Source organism: Herpailurus yagouaroundi, unplaced genomic scaffold (assembly GCF_014898765.1).
Source record: "Herpailurus yagouaroundi ecotype Mexico unplaced genomic scaffold, PumYag 186, whole genome shotgun sequence".
Lineage (NCBI taxonomy): Eukaryota > Metazoa > Chordata > Mammalia > Carnivora > Felidae > Herpailurus > Herpailurus yagouaroundi.
The window spans coordinates 40,330,896-40,358,623 of record NW_024412417.1 but is presented as its reverse complement, the minus strand read 5'-3'; the positions used below and the strand labels follow the sequence as shown (position 1 = coordinate 40,358,623).

Sequence of the window (27,728 nt, the reverse complement as noted above, 5' to 3'; positions counted from 1 at the left end):
CCGTGCTAGGCCCAGAGGATGCCATCATAGTCCCTGCCCTCAAGGTGCTAGCTGGAGATGTAGAAAGGCATTGAGTGAGTGAGTGAGTGCATGAGTGAGTGAATGAATGAATGAATGAATAAATGAATGAACACTAAAATTTCCGGAGCTACCTTCCAGCGTGGACATACTTGTAGTGCTAGTCTTTTGTGAATTTCAGAATTCATACTTCTAAGCCCGTCTCCAAATTTCTAGCTATTTTTATGACCATATGTAAAATATCTGGGACCCAGTCTCCACCATCTGCACATCTGTGGAATGAACTCGATGTTCCATCGTGATGCATGATAACTGCACACACAAGAAGATCTGGTAAGTCATTTTGCTGATGATTTATTGCCTTAAGGACAAAAGCATAAACGGGGAATTTGCGCACCGAAAATCCTTCACATTGAACAAACATGTTCCACGTTACACAAATCATGAGAGAAATGAGGAATGTTGTAAAACATGACAGATCGCCCAAGTGCTCTTTGTTCCCTCTGTTGGGAAATTCCAAAACGTTCCTTCATTTGTATTTCTTAGTCACTTGCAAAAATGGCGGTAGGAATACTTAAATATGAAGTCACAGTTTGAAAATAGATATAAACACACACACACACACACACACACACACGTATATGTGCACAGATACACAATTGACCATTCTGACCAATCGTGAGTCCCAAGCTCTGCAGGCTTATTATTGGAGTTGCTTTACAGCAAGACAAGTCTTTAAAAAGCAGTGACTTAATTCAATAGAATAGTCAGGGGTTTTGTTGCGTCCCCATGATCTCTATGTACACACAGCACAACGTTAATGAGATTATAGACAACTGTATCATTCAAACCTACTTGCTTGACTCCCTCTCCGAATCACCTTGAAATTAACATTGTCCAGACACGGCCCTGTTGTCAGTAAAGCACCTCTTGGTACCTTTTGATCTCGGGGGCATGCGCACCGGACTTCGGGTCAGGAGAGATGGCTCAGGGGTCAGACTGACCTTGGTTGGCAATCCCGGTCTGCAGTTCCCTAGCTAGTAAGACACTGAGCAGAGTACGTAACATCTATGAGCCCCAGCGTCTTCTCTCTGACGCGGAAAACGATTATAACGCCAAGTCTCGTAGGTTTGCTATGAGGACTAAGAAAGATATAGCAGGAAAGCACCTAGCCCAGGCCTGGCACTCAGTAAGTGCTCGCCAAGTGTTGACAATAAGGTTTAGCAAGAAGTGGTGGTTTGAGAATACGGGTTTCCTCTCTCCCCACCTAAGCACACCAGAGAAATTCACTTGAGGCGCTAATGTGAATTTCTTTACCAAAGGCTAACAAATCCTTCGTGTACCTTCCCCTTATCCCAGAACACGGAGTAACAAAGGACTGGAGACACCATCTGTCTTGTCTACTGGATGGCCTTGCCAATGAGACACTCTTCTGGGGGTCATTCGTGCTCTTCCTGGAGGCTTCCCCAAGAGCCAGGCCGAGGGGAATAAGCTGGAATTTGGGCTCCAATTTGTTTTGGCTGATTTCTCAGCCTCTGTGAGTCTCAAACTTTCCATGTATAGAAACGGGGACGAGAAGCTTCCTTCCAAACGTCGTGAATGTTAGTAAGATAATTTAAGCAAAGTGGGTGGCACCAAGGAGGCCTTCAAAAAAGGGACATTTTTTCTTTGTGACTAATATTCCTAACTTTTATTGAGGTCGGTCACACCACTGCCGAGCGAATCTGACTGCTAGAAAGGTTTTCCTTGCATTGGTCCCAAATCTCCTTCCCCATGACTTCAGAACATGGAGCTGAGACTTTTCCCAGGGGGGGCCTGCCTAGGACACGTCCGTTTCTCAAAACCAATGTAACTGGAGTTACCCCAGCCCACTCGGCCCCAGGGCACTCCCGGATTCCTCCATCCAGGTTTCCTAGGATCTTGGAAGCTATGCTCATTTTTCCAAACTGGGATGCAGAGTCAGGGAGAACCTAGCTCTTGGATTTCTGCTGAATTTCAAACGCGGTTCGCCGTCATCCGGTCCTTGTGATTTGTAGACCTCAGGTAATTTCACTCTGAGAAAATCCAACGTAGATCCACACAGGCTTAGAGAAGAGCTTATTCTTGGGGTAAATGCTCTTCACACAAAATGTCTTTTTCAACAAAAAAAAGACATTTGTTTAAATATCCAGTGTCTCCTTCCTAGGGCACTTCAAATAAGATTTGGCTGATAAGATCTGTACCTTTGGAAGAAGAGAGCCTCTGAGTAAAAGTAGGAACGCATACATGGTGTCTTTTATTCCACAAATATATATTGAGGACCACTGTATGCCTTGTATGGACCAGGCGTGGGGGAGGTCATGGTCAGGAAGGCATATTTCCAGTCCTTTTTTCCTATTTCAGAACCCCTGGCCCACCAACACCGAATTCCCTCAGGAATAACCCGCACATCTCTCATCCGAAGCGTTGGATAAACAAAACCATCTCTTAAATTCATGATGAAGGCTGGCTCCTGATCTGAAGGAGGGGAGGACCGATTCATGGAGTTTTGTCCATCCCGTATTTTTTTTTTTTTTTTTTTTTTTTTTTGGATGCTCAGGCACCTACATTACCTGAAAGTGAGATACGCTTCTCTTGGGAAAGGAGCTAGAGAGGCAGTAAAAAGAGTGAAAAAACAAGGGCAGGAAGTCGGTTACTCTGACATGTTTTCCTGCTCGACCCGCTTGGGAGCTCTAAAAAAGTAAGGACAGAGACCCGGGTCGTAAAGTCAATCCGACTTGGATTTGAATCTTGACTTCCCCACGTACCCGCCGGCTGACTTCGGTCAAGGCTCCGTACCTTGCTGAGCTGCTATTTCACATTTGTAAGAACAGAAAGAATAATGGGCCCTTGCCAACACGATTGCCAAGTCTCCCCACGAGCCGATGCATGCAGAGCCCTGGGAACAGTATCCGGCAAACAGAAGGTAGTCAATAAAAGAATTGTGACAGTACATATTTATATTCTGCTAACAAGATAAATAATAGTCTCATTTCCATTCATAACAACCTTCTGTTCCTTTTAAGCTTCAACCCACTCTGGCATTTAGTCCCTGTTAAATATATTTCCGTTTCTAGACAACTGGTAAACCCGTCTTCACACCAGGACTCGGGGTTTGGGTCAGCAGACCCGAAGTCTGTGAGAAGGGTCACTGCAGCAGAAAGAGCGGTGTCCTTGTGGCCCAGACTGATGCAGAGTGGATCCGCTTCGTGGTTTGAGCCACATACAGCCTGTAGCTGTCTCCGTTACTTTAGGCGGGTCCGGCCCGGACTTCGGCGGGGTCTCCCAAGGCCCCGTAAGAGCAGAGCAACGTCCCGGGATGCCACTCTCAGGGGTCAGAGGGGCCATCCGAAGGGCTCCCCCAACTCCCAGGAGCCCCCAAGCAGCGAGAGGGTCTGGATGCCCAGAAGAGCTGGCCAGCTGCCCGGTGTCCTGCTGGTCAGCAGCAGATTCACGCCAGGGTCCGTCACTTCTGAAAATTGGCCGACCCTGTTCTGACCCTAGAGTATTGACTGGAGACTTTTCCCTTGAATAAGAATGAAAGTCATCAAATTGCATTTCTGGCCAAAACGAACTAGTGTGGACCCTTTACCGTGCAGGGATGACAAGAGACTTAGCCCAAATCTTCGGAATCAGAGACACTTGGGTGTGCTACGGTCAGAACTGTCTATCAGCGTCCACGTGGCAGGACCCACATAATAGACTGTTCCATTGCCCTAGATCCCATCTGTGCTTCTGAACGGACCCAAAGAGTCTTGTGATTTGGCATCTAGGAAGGGAAGGAGTGATGTGAAATGCCTAGCTGATTCTGTTCCTTGGAACTCAGGTAAGATCCAGCAGGACTTCCAGTGACTTGGACAGGCTTGGGTTTTGTCCAGAAGAGCTGGAGACAGGCACTTTGTCTGGAGTGTATGCGGAACACGGCCAAGGAGAGAAGTCAGAGTCTGGGCCCGAGCAGCAGCGGGATGGGTCGTTCGGGTGGTTGGAAACAGGACAGGGGGCTGACGGTCTGGATCAGGATAGTTAGAAGTCAGCGGGAAGTGGATGAAGAAGGCTCAACTGGGGGCCTCGGAGGGCTGGCTGCTTTGCACACACTGGGCCACGCCCGAGCCCCGTGTTTTGTAGCCATCTAATTGGCAATTTCTGGGAAGTCAGGGTAGGATTCTAAGTCGGCAAAGATATCGTTGGGATTCCTACAACTCAGGTTGCAGAAGCAAGCGTTGATCCATAGGACCTGGCGGGAGAAGCCAGGCCCGTCGGGACATTGGAAGGAGACGTCGATGGTCTTGGACTTGTAGGGTATGCAGCACCTGCTGTCCGTGCACACCCCACAGTACTTTGGCCGGTAGGGACGCGTGCTGGTGCAGCCGGCGAGGGTGAAGTTCATGGATGCCGCGGGCTGGTACACGGCCAAACACTTCTTCCCTTCCTGCAGAAAAGGAGGTTTCAGTTGGGGTGCTCAGAGGATGAACAGTCACCGTCCTCCCTCCAAGCCCTCATTTCTCCCTTCGCACTCACCACGCAGGACCCCTCCACTTTTCTTTCAGGTCTGCAGCATCTTCAAGCGAGGTTGGACCTCCCCAAACACGGCGAGACCCAGACATATTATGCAGAAGCAACTGAAGGCCTCCCCGGGCCCTGCCTGGCATGCATGGTTCCTCCTCGAAACCTATAAGGTCTTCTTTCCTACCTTTCTGCCTTGCCCACGCCCAGGACTCTCTCACGGTTTCGCCAACGCAGGATGCCTGCGTAGCTCCCTCGGTCTACCAAGTGTCCCAGCTGCTGAGTGCTAGAACCATCACGGGGTTCCATGATCGGGGAGCTGCCCTTTCCCCTAACCTGTTCTTCCTCCTCTCCCCACAGGCTCTCGCACACATCCTCCTCATGCAGCTTGCTCAACCAGAGTGTATTCTGGAAAACGAGCTCTATCTCCCCACTGGGCAGTGGGCCACTTGAGAGCAGGGCCCTTACTGTGACTCTACAATCTAATTCCACACCCCGTACCCAGTAGGCACTCACTAAATTCATTGAACGAATGGCTCTCCCACGTGCCGGGGCCACCCCAGAACCGGGGGTAGAGCAGGTCCAGGCTACGCAGGAGCCATCTTGAGTTCATAATTACAAAACCAAAATTGGGTGGGAAGCAAGAGGCAACAGCAAGGACTTGAGTTGGCTTTATGGTAGACCCACCCCTACCTCAAAGGCACGCTGCCTTCACCCAACTTGGGGCCTTTGTTCCCGTCTTTCCTGCAGCTCACAACTCTTCCATTCACGCTCTCAGTTAAACCACATCTGCTGAGTACCTACTCTGCACCAGGCACCAAGAATATGGAGGCCAGCGTGGCAGAGGTAACTGATCAGAGAGGGAGCGGAAGAGAGAAGGGAAGAAGAAGGAGAAGGAGGAGGTGGAAAGATCCAGTTGGCTGGCACAGAGATAGTGGAGTCGGGGTGGGGGACAGGGAGTAAGAAGGACTCGTGGGGAAGTGGAGCTCTCTTGTCCCCTGGGCAGTCCTCTCTTCGGCAGCCCCAAGATGCCATCAGTGCTCCAAAAATGGAGTCAGTGCTGAGTTTTCCTTTCCTTTTCCTTTTCCTTTTCCTTTTCCTTTTCCTTTTCCTTTTCCTTTTCCTTTTCCTTTTCTTTTCTTTTTATGTGGCACCAAGGCATGGGACCAGTCCCAAGACAGAAGTGAGGAGACCTTGAGTTAGATAAATCAGACCCATTTCTAACTACCGTGGCCCACTCTATCCTCATCCTTTAATTATCTTAGCCTCTCAACGCCGGAAGAGATGTCAGACCAACCCCAAGTCTTACCGACGAGGAGCCTGCGGCTCAGAGATGCAGAGATTGGCCACAGTCATGTGCAGTCAGCAGCAAATGGGCATTTGGCTCCTGACTCCAGCTGTCCCGAGCCCTCTTTAGAGCTCTCCTACTGCCCAGTGTGACTGTCATGTCCGTGCACTTGGGTGTGGGCTGGGACAGGACCACAGGGTGAGTGGCAGTCAGTGAGGGTCCCTGAGCATCTCCACAGGAAAGCACTTCCAAGGGCCTCTGAGTTCTCTCCAGAGTGACCCTGACTCTGAGAATATGGTCACCGCAATGCTTCCGTTGCCTGAAAGCCCGCTGATACACATTATCCCATGTAACTCTTCTGAAGGGGGCTTAACTCTTCCCATTTTCCAAACGGCCCCCTCGGGGAAGTGCAGGCGCCAGGCTTTAAGCTGGGCTTGTAAGATGCCTACCCCGCCCTGGAGGGTGGACTCACCTTGATGTGTGGACGGATGTCCACGTCGCAGGGTCGCAGGGTGCAGAGGCGGCTTTCCTGCTCAGGCCAGCACCGGGTGTTGACGTTGGAGATACGAGTGGAGACCCCCAGGCCGCAGCTGGTGGAACAAGGGCTCCAGGGGCTCGTGTAGGCTATGCAGTTCCTGTGCCACGGCTCCACCTCACCCGTGGCCGCTGTGGATATAGGGACCGGACACCCTGTGAGTCGCCAGACGCCATCAGCCACTCTGCCCCACCCTCAGCGCCCACAGGGTCCGGGACCCTGAAGCTTCAAGAGGAAAGAGGTGGGCTATCTCCCCCCACTCCTGAAAGGGCAAGTTAACTCCTAACCCCTCCCCAGGGAGAGGAGGATCTGCTCTGGGCTCCTCTGCTTCTCTGGAAGAAAGATCATCTTTAGAGACAGGTGGACCAGAGTGCAAATCCTGCGTGACCACCTCCAAGCTGTAGGGTTCCGGGTAACTCACTCCGGGCCTCGGTGTCCTCGTTGGAACAGAACACCTGCCTTCCAAGGCTGGTGTGCCAAAGAAAGGGCCTGTTTACTGAGTGCATATCAGGCACCTGCAAGGTGCTATCCCTGCCCCTGCAGAGATCAAGTTTATTTGGACAAAGTCAGAGGGAGTGTCTATCCCCTAGAGCCTAATAGCTAATCTGGGTGATGCTGAGGGCACAGTGGTTAAAGAGACACACAGGCTTCAGAGCCAAATTGCCTGGGTTCAACTATGAGCATGGCCACTTAGCAGTCGGGCAGCTTTCAAGAAGCTAACCCCACCTCCATGCCTCAGGCTCCCCACTTGCAAAGAGGGGTTGACGCTAGCATTTCCCTCCCAGGGCTGTGGACAGAAAAGATGGGTCCGCACCTATGAAAGCCACAAGCTGTCTCTGGCCCTTAGTAGACTCTCAGTAAACACGAGCTTACGTGGTTTCTTGACTGTCAACTAAACACCAAGTCTCGGATGGTTCTATCCATATGTGCATCCCAGCATCTAGAACATGGTGAGTGCTCCCTTACTCTCTGAGTAATGGGAAAATGGGCTAAGCTCGAGGGGGAGGCAAGGAAAAAGCCAGCAGGACAAAAGAGAGGTGCCACAGAGAGACGGAACAAGATATACAAGAGAAGCCTCAAAGAGGAAGCCAGTCCCGCCCTAACACACGTGCCCACAGGCAGGAAGACAGAGAAAGGACCGGGCAGAGGGGGGGAGAGGAGGAAAGACAGATGGTAGGGCAGGGGAGCGGGGGAGGGGGAGAGAAGGAAGGCGGGGGAGGGAGGCTGGTTTGCAGCGGGGGGGGGGGGGGGGGGCAGGGGGGGGGGGGAGAAGAGTGATAAAAAAATGGAGAGGGGTCAGGGCCAGACACTCAGCCCCTCCAAGTGAACAGGTGTGCAGGGAACGGGGATGGATGACGGCAGGAAGGAATGAGTGAAGGGGGAGCTTTGAGAGGCAGAAGAAACAAGAAGAGGCAACTAAGGACAGAGGAGAGGAGGGCTGGGATGAGCTGGGGGTGGGAGCACGGAGGAGGGAGGCGGAGGGACGGATTTGCCTAGGAGGATAAAAGGGCTTTGGTTTCTGGGTCGCCCACTGGCAGGCAGGGGCTCTGCTCGTCCTGGGTCAGAACGGGGTCACTGGGCCACATACAATGGGCAGCCAGCCACTGCCCCTCCCCCTGTGACCCTTGTGTGGCTCTGCCGGTTGGGGGCCGCCGTGGGACTACTGCCTTGGGCCTGCTAGGAACAGAGCACGGCCAGCCCAGGCCCCTCCGGAGAGGCTCTGTCCCCCGGAACCGCGGGAGGGGCAGGACCACCGGAGGGTGGCACCCGCTGAGGGCACACAGCCTGGGGGCACGTCTCTATTGTCTAGGCTGGTCCCCTGGCACCGCTCCCCCCCCCTTTCCTGCTTTCCAGTTTGTTCTCTGAAACACCTTCTTCACCTAGCTTCTGCAAAACCTCTTTCTCCTGTTTCTGTCCTGCCTCTTGGATTCGCCTGTCTCAGCTTTTTCTCTCCCTGGCCTTGAATGGTGGTGTTTCCGGGGCCACACCTATGGTTCTCCACCTGGGCGATTTTGTCCCCCAGTCTCCAATGGCAATGTCTGCAGGTATTTTTGGTTGTTACTCCCTGAGAGGCAGGTGCTGCAGACATCTAGTAGGGAGAGGCCGGGGGTGCTGGTAGACACCCCACAATGCACAAGGCAGCCCTCCCCACAGAGTCTTCTCTGGTCTGGGATGTAGTCTGTACCAAGGTTGAGAAACCTTGCTCTACACAGTCTCCCTGAACAATCTCAGGCACTTACAATTGTTAGGAAACCATCAGTACCCTTGAAACCCCAGACTCTATTGGCATCTCTTCACTCTTTCATGTCCACTTGTCTGGCAGACACTTTCCTTCTAGAAATATCCTCATCTGCTGTCTTCCGTGTCATCAGCTGCTCCTGGTTTTCCTCTTCTATTCCCCACACTCTGTCCCTGTCCCCCTCAAATGTCAGCCCTCCCAGGCCTCTGTCTCACTCTACATATCATCCCTGGACCATCATACTCGCCATCGGCAGCCCCAGGTGCATGGCTTCCAGAGCTCTCTCTGCAGTGGATTGATGCTATGACCCCGGTCCTACTCCTCATGTAGTGCCTCTCACATCAGAACCTTCCTTGCAATCTCCACCCCAACTGCCCTAGCTCAGATCCTCACTGGCCCATCCATCCATCCATCTGCCCACCCATCCATCTGCCCATCCATCCACCCGTCCATCCATCCACCAATCTATCCATCTATCCATCTACCCATCCATCCATCTGCCCATCCATCCATCCATCCATCTGCCCATCCATCCATCTGCCCATCCATCCATCCGTCCATCCATCCGCCCATCCATCTATCCATCCATCTTCCCATCCATCCATCTGCCCATCCATCCATCCATCCATCCATCCGCCCATCCATCTATCCATCCATCTTCCCATCCATCCATCTGCCCATCCATCCATCCATCCATCCGTCCGTCCATCCATCCATCCACCCATCCATTCATCTGCCCATCCACCCGTATGACAAACATCGATCTGGTACCTGAGAAGTGGCTGACGTTGGGCTACTCCAGGAAGCAGTGTTAAAACAAATGGGCCTGTCCCTCTCCTCCTTTTCCAGGGCTTCCTCTGGCTCACCTGTCCACCTATCCTCCATAGCGAGGCGGAAGCCACCTACCCCCTCTCCCTCCCTTGCACCTTGTGTGCATGCTTCTCCTCCTGGGGGCGCACACACACCGTTCCTGCACCTCCACTCCCCTACCTAATCTCTTAAGTAGGATAACAATGACTCCCATGTATCTGGCTTTGCTCTTTATAAAGCTCTTCCTCATTTTATGCTGCGAGGACCCCATAAAACAGATGGGACAGATGGAGAAATAGGGTCCCGGAGGTCACGCAGCTAGTGGGGCGGTGCTCTGGGACTGGGACTCAGCGCGTGTGCCAATCACAGTGGCCAGGGCCCCGCCCTCCCGTCCAGTCCCCTCTCCCCCGAACCCACCTAGGGCGCCTGTGTGGCGCTGCGCTGTCTTGCGCGGCGTCGTGGCACCGTCGTCGCACACCCACTGCTGGCAGCAGCGGCCGGGCACGCTCACCCGCCGGGGGCGGCGGCACCAGAGGCGCGGGGGGCGCGCGCGCACGCACAGGGGTGTGCAGCCCACGGCGCCGTCCACACACGTACAGTTGTACTTGCAGTTGGGCTGGAAGGACTGGCCGTTGGTGTAGCGCACCCCGTCCAGGACGCAGCCCACGCCGACCACCTCTGCAAACACACACAGGCGCCGCTCAGGTCAGGCCCAGTGGGCTCGGCGCCCCCATGTGGACACCTCCCGCCTCTGGACCTGTCCCAGCCCTCGGGGAGCACCGCGCGTGGGCGAGGGCGGGCAGGCAGGACCACCGCAGGGTGGGAGTGTGGGGTGCGGCTCAGCCATCACCCGCTGAGTGACCCCCAGGGGCCAGGCTGGCAGCCGGTGAGAAGCTAGAGCATGGCGGGCGCCAAGAACCTATGCGACCCGTCCGGTCCCACCCCCAGCATGTGGCACAGAGCTTAGTACTGACAAATGCCTCTAGGGTCATGGTTCTGAGAGGACCAAGTGTAGAGCCAATCAGAACACTTTGAAACAAAGATTCCACTCATTCAATGCATATTTATAGAAGGTTCTAGGCACTGGAGATTCAGCAGCGACCAAAACAGACAAAACCATGTCCCCATAGAGCTTACATGACAGTGGGGGGTGACACAGGAAAGACGGATCACACAGTGTGTTGATGGGCACCAGTGCCCGGGAGAACAGTGAAGAGGAGGGGCGGCTGGGGGATGGGGGGGCAGTGGCTGATTCAAGTGGGCAGCCAAGCCTCACCCAAGTGATGCGGCTTGGGCAAAGACAGAAGGAGGTGAGGACGGTGGGCGGCACAGGTGTCGGGGGAGGAGCCTGCCGGGCGGGGGAAGGGCTGCAGGTGTCAAGGGCCAGGTGGGAACAGTCCCGGGACGGGGTTGAGGGCTTCCCTGCAGGCTCAGAGGAAGAGGCAAAGCTGTTAGCACCTGGATACCCGGGATCTATTCGAGAAGTAACTGGTGACTCGGCTCTAGGAATCACGCCGCCCAAGAGCGCACGCGGCGCTGGATGGTGAGCAGAGAGAACAGGCAGAAGGGCGGTGCCGGGAGGCCACCCCAGCAATCCAGGCGCGAGCGGTGGCTGTGCTTGGACCACCCCGGAGGGCTCAGCTTCTGGATGTGCTTGGAAGGAACAGCTGCCGGATGGGATGTGAGGAGCGGAGGAGAGTCAGGAATGACTCCTGCTTCTATGACCTGAGCCCCGGAAGGGGAGAGGTGCTCTGTCCCCGGAGGAGCTGGCTTTGGGGTGAGTGGCCTCGAGGGTTCTTCGTGAGACGGGAGATCGCAGTAAGCAAGTTCAGGGGCCCGGCAGCGGGGGTCGGGGGCTGCTGGGCCTGGCCAGCGCTGCAACCCCCCGCCCCTTCCACCCCAGACACGTCCCGCCTTGAGGACAGCGTCTGGAAGTGCAGGCAGAGAGCTCCCAGGCAGCAAGAGTGCGCGCCCGAGGAGGGCTGGTTTGAAATCCGCGGTCTGACAGAGCATCTCCGGGGTTTGCCTGCAGGTGGTCACTGATAGAATAGCCCTGGCATCTCCCAGGGCTGCCCGCGGTCACCTGACCTGCTCGGTGCCAGGCTTCCTGGCATTGCTGATTTCATCCAAGACTGGAAACACCACCCACCGTCACCTTCGTTTTCACATCTAGCAAAACTGAGTCTCCGTGGAGTCACGTGCCGAAGGCGGCCCAGCTAGACGCAGAGCCTCAGCCCGTGGGAATGTTGGCGCGGCCGCTGTTTTTCCTGGGAGAAGATCGTGCAGGGAGGAGGCCCAGAAAGGAAAGGCGCTACCGCTCGCTGACCATCTATCTGATCTCGTGCCAGGCACCATCTGATATGTTATCTCATTCAGTTCTCCCGGGGACTTCACGAGGAGAGTTTTATTTTCCCCGTTTGGCAGACGGGGAGGTCAAGTGATTCATTAGCTCAAGGTCACCCAGCTGGTGAAATGATAGAGCTGCCCCTCCAACCCAGGGGAGCGCCAGCCCCACAGCCTATTTCCTTCCACCAGACACCGGTAAAGGAGGGGAAATGGGAAAAAAAAAAACAACAAACCGAACCAAAACAAGGCGAAGCGGAGGAAGCCCTGGGTGAATCACTCATCCTTTCGCTCTGAGTCACCCCCGGCCGCGCCCTTGCACCCGGAAGGTGGGAGCACGCGTGCGCGTGTGTGTGCATGCGTGCGCGTGTGTGGGCATGATGGTGGAGGGGGAGAAGGGGCGTGCTGAAACCTGGTCTCTGCCCCTGGGTGGGGGAACTTTGCAGGGACAAGGCAGCGCCGGGTGCCAGGGAGCCCTTGGCCCAGTGGCTGTCACCACCAGCTGCACGGAGGCACCAGCTGGGGAACTTTCAAAAATTCTGACCCCCGCCCTGTGCCCCAGATGATGGGACTCTCTACTTTTATGGTTATTTTCCGGGCCTTAGTATTTTTTTTAAAGTAGGCTTCATGCCCACAGCAGAGCCCAACTTGACCCTGAGATCAAGACCTGAGCTGAGATCACGAGTCGGATGCTTAACTGACTGAGCCACCCAGGAGCCCTTGACCTTTGCGGGTTTGAGCTCCTCGGGTGAATCCAGTTTGCAGTCAAGATTGGGAACCTTGCTTCTGAAAGCTGTTCCCAGTCTCCTGGGAGTCTGGGACCGGTGGGGGACAGTGGCCCTGAGAAGCCTGCCCACCGCTGGTGAGAGCGAGAGTAGGGGTGTATGAAAGATGTACGGCTGGGCCCACAGCAGACTCTAACACGCCCTCCTCATTCACTTGCACGCTAATGGGAAGCTCACCACCTCCTATCTAATCTCAGACTTTGCAAGCACAGCCATGGCCTGGTGAGCCTTCCTCTTACTGAAGGACCAGCAGGAACTCAAATCCCTTGTTCCACACTCCAGGCCTTCACGTCCCTCACCCACCTCCTACTGGAGCGTCAGCTGCATGGGAGCAAGGACAGGGGCCATGCCTTGTTGTAACCCCACTGTTGGATTATCACCCACCTGTTCATAACTATGTGAACGAGTCAGTGGATGGATGGATGGATGATGGGTGGATGGGTGGGTGAATGGATGGATGGGTGGATGGGAGGTGGGGTGGGCCCTAATCTGTATTGTGCTCTGACCATGTATCAGGTTCTTGACGTCTCAATCACCCAAAGATGTAGGCCTTATTTGTCACATTTTCCTTGATGAGGAAACTGACACTTCAAGGGTTAAGTAGCTTGCCTAGTGACACCGTATTAGTTATGGCGCTGGGGTTCGAACTTAGATTGTCCAGCTCCAGAGACCACGCGTGAGCTTTCTACTCCCTTGCTGTCCACACTGGGGAGTCTGAGCCTGCAACGAGGCTCCTCTGAGGATGACCATGGACAAGGCTGAGATAATTTCTACAAGGGAAAGTGAAAACAAATCAAGTAAAGCAATGACCCAGAACAGCCGGTCACGTTTGAGGCTTTAATGCGGTCCCTTGTTTATTCTCAACAACTGCATGAGGTTGGTTTGATCAAGCTCCTTAAGTGATGTGCCCAAGGTCACGTAGCCAGCAAATAGCAGGGCCAAGATTCAAAAACCCAGGTCTGTCTGCCTGTAAATTTCATGATCCTTCCAGCAAACCACACTGCTCTCAGGCCTGACCCAGCTGCGTTAAATGCAGAGTAATGTTTGTACAACCAAAATAGCCAAAGAGTATAATTCAGAGGTCACTCTTTGCCCACAGAAGTATTTAGTTTGGCCCACAGAGTGTTTAAAAAAATTTTTTTTTTTGGAACATGTCGCCAACATTTACAAATTATACACAAATCCGGATTTTTGGATTCTCTTGAAGACTGAGCAGCATGGACCAGTCCAAGCTCACTTTTCTGCCTGGCCACAGTGGCTTGTGCCCGGGAGCTGTGACCTCTGGTAGCCAAAGCTTGCATTCATTAGTTTGCCATAGTTCCGCCTTTCTCTGAGTTACATGTGCCAGTGTTGTGATTGCTTGTTGTTATGACCTGCCTTGGCCTCGTTACACGCACACCTCCGTGGACAGATTTAACCTGTCTTGGGGACCATCCATAGGTTGAGTTGACCATGTGCCAAAAAACTGTCTGTTTAAAGGGACCTTCTCTTTCTTCTTCTCGCCCTGAGGTGCCTTCCTCTGTATGGCCATCAGACGTTGGCCTCTCCTCTTTCTTGCCTTGGGGGGTCGTGAACTCAGACACCATGGCAGCATTTCTGGGAAGATGTTTGGTAGAATACTAGTGAGGTGTGTGTGTGTGTGTGTGTGTGTGTGTGTGTGTGTGCATACACACGTATGCATGCAATGTGTGTATCTGTGAGTGTGCATGTGTGTGTGGTGGGGTGGGTGAGTAGTTAACATCTACCTGGACAAAACAATTCCCTGTGCACTTACGTTTCAAAAATAGGGTTTCCTCTGGTACCTCCCATTTTGGAATTTTACAGTGGACGTGAACATTTAAAACCTCTCAGAAGCTCTGTATACTTGTTCAACGTTGTTTATTCTAGTGTCTGCAAACCGATGGGACCAGGGAACCCTTGGCAGGTGGGATATCTATTAAAATCTGTGGACCAGTTTTCTTTCCAGATAAAAGGAGAGGGAATACACAGGGGCTCTCATGGTGAGGGGGAGCTAAGAGGCTATCGTGAGCAAAGGCAGGACCTGAGATACAAAGAGATAGGGGGTGTGTATGGATTGGGAAGGCGGTTTTCCAGGCCTCTGGTGGGGGAAAGGCAGTTTCAGGGCCTGCACCCTCTCTGGGTCCATGAGAGAATGTCTATAAAGATGAGGTGCCTGGCACATAGCAAGATGTCTGTGCAGCTTTAGACATTAGAGTGATAACAGTGAACTGAGTTCCCTTTTTAATGACCTGGAATAACAGCTTCCAAAAGGGGAAAGAAGTGATGAGACAGTCTCATATAGCTGGAAGGGATTCTAGTGGAGGAAGGCTCAGCCAGCTTTCCTCACCTGGGTATGGGGAGAAAACTATACAACTCTCTCTCTCTATAAGCAGTCTCAGAGTTGGGAATGCATGAGAATCACCCGGGAAACTTGTTAAAGGTGCAGACACCACCTTCACCTCTAGAGAATTCTACTCAGTATGCCTGGGGGTCGGGCTCGAGGGCAATGTTTTTAGCCGACACATCAGATGATTCTGTGCAGGTGGCGCGGCAAGTTCTCTTTGAACAAACACACTGTTTTGTGGGGCTAATGAGTCTGAATAAAAGGGGGCAAAAAAAGTAGAAGGATTGGAGAATCGAGGGTGGTTCTGTGGAAAGCTAAAGGCAGATGACTTGCTATGATAGTTGAAGCAGGAACCAATGATAAAAGAGTAGACAGTGCTTATAATTAACCGTGAGGCACAGGTAGGATTGTTTGATGTGGAATTATGCGCATAACCCTCATCAACAACCCACCTCAGGAGATACAGTAGATTAGCTGAGGATGAGAGCCTGTACTACGCGTGAACATGTAATTGGGTGCATATGGGGTCACAGTTATGGAGAAGTCTTGCTTCAGCACTAAGGGAGGAAAGAGGTTCTTGGGTTTACGAGGCTTTGTGTAATTTTTCAGAAGTTAGGCTGCGGCGTCATGATGCCTAGTTACCTCTTTTCATCATGCTGGGTCATGTATTTTGGATAAATGCTTAGATGATTCAAGCTAAGTGACTATCATTCCAGGTAGAAGCATGAGATCAGAAAGTCCTTGTAAGGAAGTCCCTGGGAACAAAAAAGGACATGATAGAGCACTTGAAGAGCAAACAAACAACAAACAGTTGTTTTCCCCCAGCATGAGGATATTATAAAGACCAAGGGTAAAGAAAAAGCAAAGGCAATTAGAATCCCAGGAAAACCAAAAAGCCTCATGAGAAAGGAAATTCAAACAAGTGCAATATCTCATGCTTCAGCAACATTGTTTACTAGTCAGAATATTGTAAATACTGACTATTGTATAACCAAAAATTATGAAAATGATACTGGAAGATAGGGGATGTATCAGGTGGTATTGAGGAGTTAAGTCATCAGCTAACATGTAGGAACATTGAGGGGTTATCCAAAATTGGCATTTTAATCCAATTAAGTTACCAGAGAAGACATATATTACATAGTGATTACTACCAGAAGAAAGGGCTAAAAAGTTCAAAGTGACTGTAGTTACAGAAGGAACATGGGCGTATAGAAAGAGATGATTGCAGGCTGCTGGATTTGATTCTTTCAAGGTTAGTGGATTTTTAAAAACCATATTATTTAAATTTAGAATATTACTGGAACATCTGGAACTCTGATGGGTTTTGGTACCTCTGGGAGGCATAGGCATCCTACAAAGTGTCTACCACTAAGAGAATGAAAACATGCTTAGGTCTTTCCTGGTGCCTCCCTTCCCCTGGTCAGCCATGGATGTAACTCCCAGCCGGAGAAGAGAGAAGGAAGCCAGGTTCTGGAGGCAAATGGAAGGCAGGCGTCCCTCCCTCCTCAAGAAGGGCCTAGCTCCTGACCTCTGATCATGGACTAGAATGGCGGGGGGCGCAGCCTGGCCAGGGAAGGGGCTATGGGTGAGGGCTAGAGCTGGGGGTGCTGGGGGCTGGCCAGAAGGTAGGGAGGGTCTCACTTACGTGCACACACTCCTATTGCGTACCTCGGGCGGTCCCCACTGTAATCGCAGTAGAGGCCCCGGTGGGGGTCACAGATGGCTGCCTCTGTGCAGTTGTCCCCAAGCTGCTGAGCACACATTTTACAGCATTCACAGCCGTCTGTGATGAGGCTGACCCCCAGCGGGCAGCGGGGTGGGGACGGCGGGCACTCACATGGCCACTTGCAGAACTGGGGGTGTGAAGATGTATCCTCCAGTGGCACTGGGGTGAAGGCCATGGCCGTGGGGGCTGGAGAGAAGGCCTGTGGGGGAACAGCAGAGATAAAGGACTGCCAGGCAGGGGTTCAAAGCCCAAAGGGCTAACGAGCACCTTCTCTTCTTCGTGGCGTTAAAAGGGATACGTAAAATTATGTCTTTCTACCCTGTTTTTGAGAGCCGGACATCTCCTTTCCCTTCAGTAAAGCAAACAGGAAGGACCGAGGAGCCAGGGGGTCAGAGAAGTCAAGCCGATTTCCTCAGTCTCCCTGCTGGAGGAGGTGGGGCCCAGATTCCATGTCAGAACTCTGGCCCCACTAAGCCTCATGTGTGTTTCCTTCCTTTCTCGAGCACCCCATAACCTGGGAGGGCACTGAGCCCGTCTCATTTCACGGATGGGGAGCTGAGGCTTTGAGGAGTGAATGCCTTTTGATCAGTCAGATTGCAAGGCGTGGCCCGTATCCTACTGCCTTGCCTCTGCGGCCCAGAGAGCCACCCTCTTCACTCCACTGAGTCCTTGGCAGCTTGTGGGGTCAGGTGACTCATATCTGACACCAGGTGTTAGCCAGCTGACATTATTATTATTATTATTATTATTATTATTATCATTACTGCTGTCATCGTTATTATTTTTTCTCTGAGCACCAGGGAAAGGCTACGGGGTGCGGGGGCTGGCTCTCCCTGCCCCTGCAGAGGGGAGTTAGCCCCTGTGGCCAGTGTTAGGCCTGCAGAGGGGAGTCCCCCCACCCACGTGCTTCCCAGGGCCCCCTTGCCATCTTCCAGCCCACACGTTCATCTTCATCCTGAAAATATGAGGGACGCAACACCGGGAAGCCGGGAAGGGGGGCGGGGACAGGTCCCCAAAGCCATCCCAGGTGGACACAACGGAAGGCGGCTCTGGGGTGTCTTTGAGTTTGGGAGCTTCAAGCCGCCCGTTACCTCTGGGAGCCAGTCACCTTCCCACCTCCTCTGGCTCTTTCCCTGAACCCTCCCTCTTCATACGGGAGGAAACTGAGGCCCTGGGAGAAAGGGAATTGCCTGAGGACAGAGAGCGGGCAGCCGGCTTCTGGCCATTCTCCCACCCCAGGCCAGCGTGGTCCCTGCTGGGGAGGACCCCATCCAGGACTTCTCAACCGTGACTCCGGAATTCCAAGGTCAGCAAAGATGGGGCCAAGGCGGGGCTGGTCAGGCCCCGGGGCCAGTCCCTCTATCTCGAACCCAGGAAGCCTTGCTCTGTGGAACTTAGAGATCTGCATTTCTTCCTTCGAACAGCACATGTGGACAGATTCAGACAGATTTGTCCTCCCTTCTCCCGAGGAGGAAACTGAGACCCAAAAGGGCAGACGGACGTGTTCAGGGTGACACAGTATGGGTCAGGACCGAGATACGCGCGACTCTTGTGACTCTTATTTCTATGCCCTTTACGTTTGCCTTCTGGGTTCTTGTAGTTGCACCCCCCACCCCCCACCCCCAGCCGAGCCAGCTCACAGCCTCTCTCAAGTGTTAGGCATTTGAAGATGAACTGAAACCTTCTCTGATTTTGGAGCACCCACAGCTTCGGGGAGAGACCGACATTAGAGGGGAGTTATTACAATGCAAGCCTGTATGCAGAGTGCCGGGCACCCCAGGGGAGCCCCGGGGGCTCTCGGGAAGGGCAGGAAATGGCTCTGTCGAGGGGAGTGAAGTCCACCTCGCTGTGTGGACCAGCGGCCAGGTGAGATGATCCAGGTTGAGGTGCTGGATGGGCGGGGCTCTTGGTTATGGCTTTGGCACATAATAGGTGCTGCAAAAATCGATTTAACAAACGAAGGGCCCTTCAAAATCAAATAGGCAGACCTTGATTTGAGGCTTTCGTCACCTCTGGGTTTGGTTTCGGGACTCAGTCGTGCCCTTTTCTGCCGGAGGGACATAAGTTTCCCTGCCCCTGCTTGCTTTTCCTCATAAACACAGTGCGACACAATAAAACCCCAACCCCCCTCATCAATAAAGCCAACCGGAGGTACGTACGCATATTTACCTCTTTCTGACTCTGTGGAGAGAATTTCCCTCATCTGTCTGTGACACTAGAAAGCTCAGAGCTTCGTAAGCAACTGTCTCAGGGACTGTCTCTGACCCGTCCCCAGGCCCTCAGGACACACACACTCATGCACACGCACACGCACACACGGCAGAGGAAACAAAAAGCCCTGTCCTCCAGGAAGCCTTTCATGCCTCCCCCAGACGATGTTCGAGGTGTTCCTTCTCTACTAGAATGTGAGCACAGCAGGGCTTTGTAAGTGTTGTCTAGTGGACTGGGTGCACAGGGGACTGTTGACCCCAGGGGCTTTGGTGTCCCTTGATTTGGTGTCCCATGCTCAAAAGCATGACTTCTCCTTTGCATTTCTTGGTTGGGCATCCTCTCTCACCCCCACAGGGCTCGGCACAGGGCTTGCGGAGAGCAGAGGACTCACTTTGAGCTGAGGTGGGATTGGCTATAACCTGGCAGGGACCCTTCTCCATATGGTCACCTGGGTCTCCAAGTTAAGGAAGGAAGGAAGGAAGGAAGGAAAGAAGGAAGGAAGGGAGGGAGGGAGGGAGGAAGCCTCCATTTTAGTTCCTACCCGGAGCCCCAGGGCACACAGCTCCTTGAGGGAAGCCAGTTAGGGGACGTGGGGCTGCCAGGGATGGGCTCTGGGCATCTTTAACCCAGTCCTGGCTCTTGGCGCCATCTGCTGGTGGGAAATCTCCTAGCCCTCAGTCCAAAGGAGAAGGTACCCAGAGTGCATGGGGGCCCTGAGGACTCCCGCATTTGGTGTGAAACCCCCTGAATCCTTGCTGCCTTGTCCAGCGTTGACACCACAGGGCTTGTGACTGCACACCCCTTCTGATGATGAATTCTATGTGTGTGTGTGTGTGTGTGTGTGTGTATGTGTGTGTGTGTGTGTGTGTGTGCAACGCAGGGAAGCAAGGGGTGGCAGGTGGTTCCTGCCCTCAGGGGTGGACTGTTGAGTTGGGGACATGTGCATCCGCTCTTTCGTGCATTCTACGGAAACAGATGCTTCGCGAACACCTACCACGTGCCAGGCTTTGTGCAAGACTCGAAGGAAGCAAGGGTGCATGAGACACAACCTTCTTCTCACTAACTGACCACCCATGAGGCCAACAGACCTCAATCTCCTCCTGCCTCTTGCCTGCACCCTGCACCAGCTCCCCACGATTCTCCCCGTGCCCCAGATGCAAGCACATGGGCACCTTCTCATAGATGACAATGAGGTCGCTGGGCACAAAGATCAAGGAGAGCCTTGAATGCCTGGCTAAGGTCTCAGGCTTTTGGCTGGAGTCTGCTGCGATGATTTGTTGAAGGATGTTAGCAGGAGAAAGATTGGGGCACAGATGTGTATTTTAGAAACATCACCATGGGCCACGTCTAGTCTTTGCAACATACTGTCCAAGAGACTCTGGGAGTTCACTTGCTGAGCCTTGGTTTTCTCTGTTGTAAAATGATGTTCTTACGACTAGATACCCCCACCCACCAAGGTTCTGGGCCCAAGCACCACGCGGCTAGAGTTTCTGGCTTGTCCTCGCCAGTCCATTCCATTGCAGACCACAGCTCTGGTGGCCGCCAGGGGCCAGTCTTGAGCCAGGTCTCAGTTATTGTGGCCTGTCTTGTCTTCCCCACAGCGGTTGGTATCACGATCTCCATTGTGTATGTCAGCAAAGGGACTTGTTCATGGTTAACACGCAGGAAGTGGTAGAATTTGACTCAAACCCAAATCTGTTGGGTCCGTGCTTGTCCCACTACTGTACGTGGAGAATTTTCTAATGGAAGGAAATCAGTTATAAGGTAGTGAGCGCGCTGCCAGTGGGGGTAATCAAGAAGCATCTGGACATTCCTCCCGGCTAGGGGCTGTAGGAGGGTGTCAGGCCTTCCAAAGCCTGTCATAGAGTAGGTGTCAATAAACATCTATCAATAGAATGAATGGAAGAGTCAATGTACGTTGCCCCCACGACACTGTCCTCCCTTGAGGGCGGGAGCCACGTACTGCCCATTTCCCTGTGCACATGCGCACACACACAGGCCCTTACATCGCAGCTAGTATCTACTGAGTGCTCACCTCTCAGTGGAGAGTTTCTTCTGTCCCCTGTCATATGGTTCCCTCAACAAATCACAAGGCAGGCCTACTAATTGTCCCCGGAGCAGAGGAAACGGAGGCTCAGCGAGGCTGAGTGGCTGTGAAGGCCGCACAGCTAGTCGGGGGGTTGGGGGGCGGGTGGGGCACATCCAGGATGAAACTAAGGTCTGCCTTACCCGGAGGTCTGGAGCCCCCGGCCCTTCGGCCGTCTTCAGTCACCCCCCGCAGGAAAGACCGAGCTCCCGTGGTCTTTGGGAACATGCTCCCATCGGACCTAACCAAAGCAAATATCCAGAGGCTGCGAGCTCCCGGAGAGGCTGTGGGGATCCCCGTGTGAAGGGTCCGTCCCTTCAGGATCGCACTTCGTGGTACCCGGAGACCTCCAGCGCCCGTGTCATTGCCAAAGCTGAGGCCCGGTGGCCCGGCACCCTCCTTCAAAGTCCTGCTTCCTGCATGAACTCTAGCCCGAGCTACTGTCCTGGGGTCGAGAGGGCAGGAGAGATCAGGAGCTGATAATTGCTGCTGAGCCGGGGGTGGGGACCAGACTGAGCCGGCCTTAGGACCAGACTCGTTCGGAAGGGCCCTTGAGCGTTCCAGCTGGGACGCACCTTAGAACTCCTCTTTGACCCACCTGCCCATTTGAAGCCGGACGTGAAGCCCACGGTTTCCTTTCGGGAGGATCTTTCCTGGGCACTTACAGCGGGGCAGGCCCCGTGCTGGACGGGGCTGGCGCGGTGGGTCCCTCAGATCCCCTGTCCTCGCGGGGCTCGGTCTCACTGTGCCGCCTTTCCAGGCTCTTAATTCCCAGACCTTATACTTCCATGCCAGGGGCGCCCGCAGCCGATCCTGGGGCTCAGGCAGGCGAATTTGATAATTAATGCCAGGCATCTTCGGCATTAAATGTGCCAGATACGATGCTGAGCGCATTCCGTGCATTCGGTTAGTGAAGCCTCATACCAACCCTTTGTGCAACAAGCACTCCACGCCCTTAACCGGTGGGGAAACTGAGACTCAGGGAGGCCAGGGAGTTGCCCAGGTGCACGGGCAGCGACTGGCAGAAGGATTGAACCTGCAGGGTCTGACTCTAATCTCCGTGCTTGAAGCCTCCGGCCTCCCTTTGAATCACCACCAAAGCCACAGTCCCCCTCTCTCTAGGACTTCCCCTTGGGGGCCGAGGCTCTTCCTGGAACCCCAGGGTGCTTGGCTGCGCCCTTGGGACCCCCTGAGGCTTTCACCAAGCTCCCACTGTCTTTGGGTTTGGCAGCCTCTCCCCGTATTCCCCAGAACACACAGGAGCCGGCCCCAAGCCCTGCCCCCTTCCCCAGACAGCTCGGACACACCCACTACAAACAGAAGCGCTTCCCACGGCGGTTCCCAGACTTTGCTGCCTGTCAGAACCACCCGGAGGCTTGAACAGACACGGGTGGGCGGTCAGGGTCCCCAGATATCCCAACTTTTCCACGGAGTTCTACATGCAGCAGAGAACAGCGAGCCCACGGACCCTGTTAAAATACAGATTCCAGATCCCCACCTCGAATGTTCGTTCGAACACTTCCGTTGTTTATAAGCCCCCCATGTGTGGTATTTCGTTACAGCTTGCCTGAATGGATGAAGACAGCGTCACTTAGCCCTCTTGACAAAGAGGGTGGTCACTAAGCAGGTTAGAAGAAATCGATTGATCCCCTTAGTTGTACTATTTACTGGACAAATTTAACCTGATGAAAACTGGGGGGGGGGGGAAGGGGGGGAATGAAAGCCCCTGTAGGAAATGCTGCAAAAGTAGTTTTGAGATGCTGTTTAAAGATGAGGAAGAACTGAGACCCCTGGCTGGCTCGGCTGGTTAAGCGTCTGACCTCGGCTCAGCTCACGATCTCATGCTCCGTGAGTTCGAGCCCCGAGTTGGGCTCTGTGCCGACGGCTCGGAGCCTGGAGCCCGTAGCCCGTTTCGGATTCTGTGTCTCCCTCTCTCTCTGCCCCTCCCCGGCTCATGCTGTCTCTCTGTCTCTCAAAAATAAATAAATGTTAGAATTTTTTTTTAAAGATGAGCAGGAACTATGGGTTTCAGGGTGTTTTCCAGCCCTCAGGCACAAGTCAGTGTTTGATTTGACTCTCACGTCGGTTTTCCAAGAACTCCGGGCAACAGGCAAGGGGGCAGGAAGTGGGAGGCTGGCCGTGGCGGGGAGGGGTGCCTAGGGAACTGAGATTTCTGCTTGATGATAAAGTGGACCCCACCCCCTTCTGAATGTGAGTGTGGTTCATCGGTGACAGGGACACCGGGGTGAGAGGAAAGGGCACAGCCTCAAGACTACCGCTCGGGGTGGTGAGGAATGTGATGGGGTTGAGCCCAAGCTGCCAAGGACCCCCGTCATGGGGGTTTTCAGGGATGAGCTGTCTCTTCCCGCCTCTTCAGTCCCCGGCACCGTGCCTGGCTTGCCCTGGGCAAGTGCTCAGACCACTGGAAGGGATGGTCCTACAGCCTGGCTCAGCCGCATTTGGGAGGCTGCACCCAGAGGCTCCACAAGGGGGCAGGCTTGAGACAGAAATGGCGTGAGCGGACCCCAACCGTGTTCTGGGGGGGGGGGGTTCAGGAAGGGGCTGCGCTGCCGGGAAGCAGTTTCTGTTCACCCCTTCACTGAAAAGAGGGCCCTGAGGTGGGGGAGTAGAAGAATGTGGCCCCCTGTGGCCTGGGCCCACCTGCTGTCCCCACCCCATTGTTCTCACATTTGGTACCCCTGATGGGGCAGTCACAGTGTAAGTGGGGGACACCTATTTCCTGAGCTCCTTATAGGAGAGAACCCCTAGGGATCTGTACCCCTGTTCCCAGGGCGGGGAGGCTGCCCTGCAGGGGAGGCCTGTCTTCGAAAGATCTTAGTTTCCCAGCCCCTAACGTCACCTGGCCTGGGTGTGGGAGGACCCAGCACTGTCCAGAGCCCTCCAAGCCCGTCTCTGGCTCCGATGGCAGGATTTCCAGGGAATAGAAGGCCCCGCGGCTGACTCGGCATTGGCCAGGCTGCGTGTCATGGGATGTGGAAGATCTTTTGAGATTTTCTGCTAATCGGCTTTATAAGCATGCAGTCTTGGGGCGCCTGGGTGGCTCAGTCGGTTGAGCGTCCGGCTTCGGCTCAGGTCACGATCTCACGGTTTGTGATTTCGAGTCCCACGTCTGGCTCTGTGCTGACAGCTCGGAGCCTGGAGCCTGCTTCGGATTCTGTGCCTCCCCCGCTCTCTGCCCCTTCCCTGCTCACACTCTGTCTCTCTCTCTTTCAATAATAAATAAACGTTAAAAAAATGTATAAGCATGCAGTCTTGTGAGTTTCTGGGTGGCGGATCTCAACTTTATATGACAGGGTTGAAGGGTCAGGAAGCCAGACTTCTTTCCAAATAACAAGTCCTTGTGTGTTCGTTTGTTCATTCATTCATTCATTCATCAAACACATATGAAACATCTCCTAAATTCCAAGTACAAAGCCTCAGGGGACCCCCAGCCTTCTGAGGAGACAGGAGTATAGAAAGGGTAACTGCATTATAGAACAAAGGTTGGAACCTTCAACCCATTGACCACATCTGGCCCATGGCGATTTGTAAGGGGGAATGAGTGGATTTCACATTTTTTTTTTTAAAAAGTTGTAAAACACAACAACAAAAAGAAAGAGGGATACTCCACGGAGACCTTATAGCCCAAAAAGCCTAGAATATTTACCATCTGATCTTTTATAGGAAGCGTTTGCTGTCTTCCGGGACAGAGTGACAGTACTGTTAATGACCGCTAACCCTTGGTGGCACACATGTCGGGGGCAGGCGTTCATATCAGCACTATTCGTGTTAACAGCTTTAAAACCTGTTCCTTCCTGGGGCGCCTGGGTGGCTCAGTCGGTTGAGCTCTGACTTCGGCTCAGGTCACGATCTCGCGGTTCGTGGGTTCGAGCCCCGCATTGGGCTCTGTGCTGATGGCTCAGAGCCTGGAGCCTGTTTCGGATTCTGCGTCTCCCTCACGCTCTGCCCCTCCCCTGCTCATGCCCTGTCTCTCTCTGTCTCTCTCAAAAATAAATAAACATAAAAAACTTTTACAGAACCCATTCATTCTTTGCTGGAGACACGTGTACGCATTTACCAAAGTCGGGAGAGCCATACGGGCTCTCTCACCTGTTACCAACTTCAACCACGAGTCCTTAGTCCTTATTCAAATTGCACTGATTATCTCCAAGGTTTGTTTTTTTTTTTTTTTCTTTAATCAGATGGTTTCTCTGAATCAAGATCAACACAAGGTCTACATGGGATTCTGCGTTTCGCCTTTTATGCCTCTTTTATTCATTTACACCTTATGTAAATCATTTAATCCTTGCGATAACCCTAAGAGGTGGGCTGCTTTTACAATCATCTTCCCCAATTTACAGAGGAGTGACCTGAACCACAGAAAGGTCGGATAATTTGCCCAAGGCCACTAGCAAATGGCAGAGTTGGGATTTGAACCCAAGGGCCAAGCTGCGCAGGGCCTCAGCAGCCTCTAAATGAGGGCTAGGAGAACATGATAAGAAGGCCAGGGGCAGGGGCATGGGAGCAAGGAGTGAGTGCTTCTTGGAGGAGGCGTTCTTTGCATTGTGTCCTTAAGGATGAGCGCGAATTGACCGGGAGGGCAGAGAGAACATCAAAGCTGAGGAACAGCAGGAATAAGGCCATGCGGGTGGCAGCGATGTGGCACAGGAATGACCAGGGGTCAATACTGGGGTTTCGGGTTCGGAGCTATGGAGATGGTAGGCTGGGGCCACAGTCAGAGGACCTTAAGGGCCATGCCTGGGACATGTGCATCCCCCGGGGGAAGGAGGGGTCTTTCCTGAGTCAGCCACCCCACGGTGTCAGGTGATGATCCAAACAACCCTGTGAGATCAGCCCTCACGGTCTCAATTTGACAGACGGGGAAACTGAGGCCCACAGAGGTTAAGAGACACGGCAAGAAAATTACACACTCACTTCTTCTGACTCTGGGTCTCACAATCCTCCACAGACCTCTAAGGGACCCTTCTCTTGCCCAATTTCCAGTTCATGTGATTCCCCCAAAGGAACTGAGAGCCTTCCATGCCCCAGGCCTGGAAGTGACGGTGGCCACGGGGTGAGCAGGGAGGGGGCCGGCCCTGGAGCCATAGCCAACACAGACAAGAGTGGAAGAAACTGCCATCTGTTGAGGTCAGACCTGTTCCAGGGAAGAGGGAGTTTCTGCCTGACGGGGTGGGGAGAGGTGTCTTCAGCTCCTAGGCCTGTACCTGGAGGTGAGACACCCTGGGTTCCAGCCCCGGGCTGAGACTCGTGGCCTTGGATGAGCACCTGCCTCCCCCCCTACACACACAGGGCAGGTTGGGATGAGGCAACCCTCTAGAGCCTTCCAATGCGCTTGGCTGGCTGAGCTGGGCCTCTGATAAGGTGGTTCCTCCCTCCAGCATCAGGAGCCTGACCTCAGCTCCCTTCCGTCCTCCTGCATTGGGTCCCCACTCAGGCTGGGAGGACAGACACGGGCGAGGGGCTGGCACACAAGGTCACCCCTGGGAGCAGGTCCCGCCGGCCCCGCACAGGGAATAAGGTGGGGGTTTTGAAGCTCGGATGGCATGGGGAATCGGTAAAACTCTGCCTCGGTTTCCTCCTCTGTAAAGCGGGGGCGATAACAGCTCCTACCACGGAGAGCTCTCCTGTGGACTAAACGAGGCGTGGGGGGCCCCGGCTCACGGTGAGGGTCCAACACGGGGTGATGCTTCCGGTTGTTTAAGAGCGGAAATTTGCAAGGGTCAGGACACAACTCCTTGGAGTGCAGGGGCCAGAAGCAGCTCTTCGGGAAGTCAGCAGGTGTGCGTGTGTGTGCATATGTCTGTGTGTGTGTGCGTGTGTGTATTCCCGTGTCTCTATGTGTGTGTATATGCCTCTGTGCATGTGTGTGCACGTATATCTGTGTGTGTGTGCACTTAGGTGTGCCCGTGCCTTTGTGTGCACGTATGCCTGCGTGTGCACTCGTGTATGCCTGTCTCTATGTGTGTGTATGCCTATGTCTGTGTGCACGCGTGTGCACATGCACGTGGAGGCTGCAGGATTACAGGGCAGCAGCAACAAGGATGAATAGGCGGCTGAGGCCCATCCATGCGGCACCCACGTGGCTGTTCAGGGACTCTCCACGGGGCCTTGCCCCCCCACCAGAGCCAGAGCACCTGGATGTTCGCTGCCCCATTGGTGGCCCCCCAACCTTGCCCTCTGCACGTGCTCGGTACCCACCCTGCCTTCTCTCTCCAGCCACGAGGGCTCTGTGGGCCGGGCTTTTCAAGTCCATTTTACAGATGAAAGCCCGAGGCCCAGCTGGGAAGGGGCAGTTCTGTGCTCAGGAAGTAAGTCCACCCTTCAGCCCCCCTAGTGGTCAGGCCCAGGCCCTCTTGTCAGGCCCCTTCCTTGCTTCCCTAGCACAAAGCCTCCACCAGAAAGTTCAGTTTCGTGCCTTCCCTGCCTCCCTGTCCCCTCTATACACAGCCTGCCCCGCCCTTCTGGTTTTCTTCATTCATTCATTCAACCAACAGGCACGCATTAGGCCCCTAGAATGTGTATACCCACGGTGACAGCCGAGCTGAGTGGGGAAAGTTGCAGGTCTAGAAGGGAGAAAGCCTGAGCGAGGCCGGGGGGTAGGGCACGGCACATGCCAAGGCCCGGGGGTCTGTCCTTGCGGGAGGAAGGAGCGTGAGGAAGGGTGGCTCGTACGTGGGGCCAGGCCCGCAGAGAGCTCCTGTTGAATGACGTGTTTCCTTCCACCTGGGCAAGAACACGGAAGAGGGGGAAGGGCATTTTAGGCAGAAGGAACGGCAAGGACATGTGTGCAGGAGTGAG

The 27,728-nt window shown here is 53.8% G+C and overlaps 1 protein-coding gene across 1 annotated transcript in view; it reads right to left on the bottom strand.

The window, feature by feature from the left end:
* Positions 1-355: 355 nt before the first annotated feature.
* Positions 356-27,728, bottom strand: part of CCN4 (cellular communication network factor 4) — a 33,854-nt gene continuing 6,481 nt past the window's right edge. Inside the window, exons 2-5 of the mRNA XM_040494470.1 lie at positions 16,532-16,811; positions 9,829-10,089; positions 6,300-6,493; positions 356-4,465 (exon numbers count right to left, since the gene is read on the bottom strand). Of these exons, the coding sequence (XP_040350404.1) occupies positions 4,166-4,465; positions 6,300-6,493; positions 9,829-10,089; positions 16,532-16,811 (1,035 nt within the window). The 3' untranslated portion in view covers positions 356-4,165. The remainder of the gene's footprint in view (positions 4,466-6,299; positions 6,494-9,828; positions 10,090-16,531; positions 16,812-27,728) is intronic.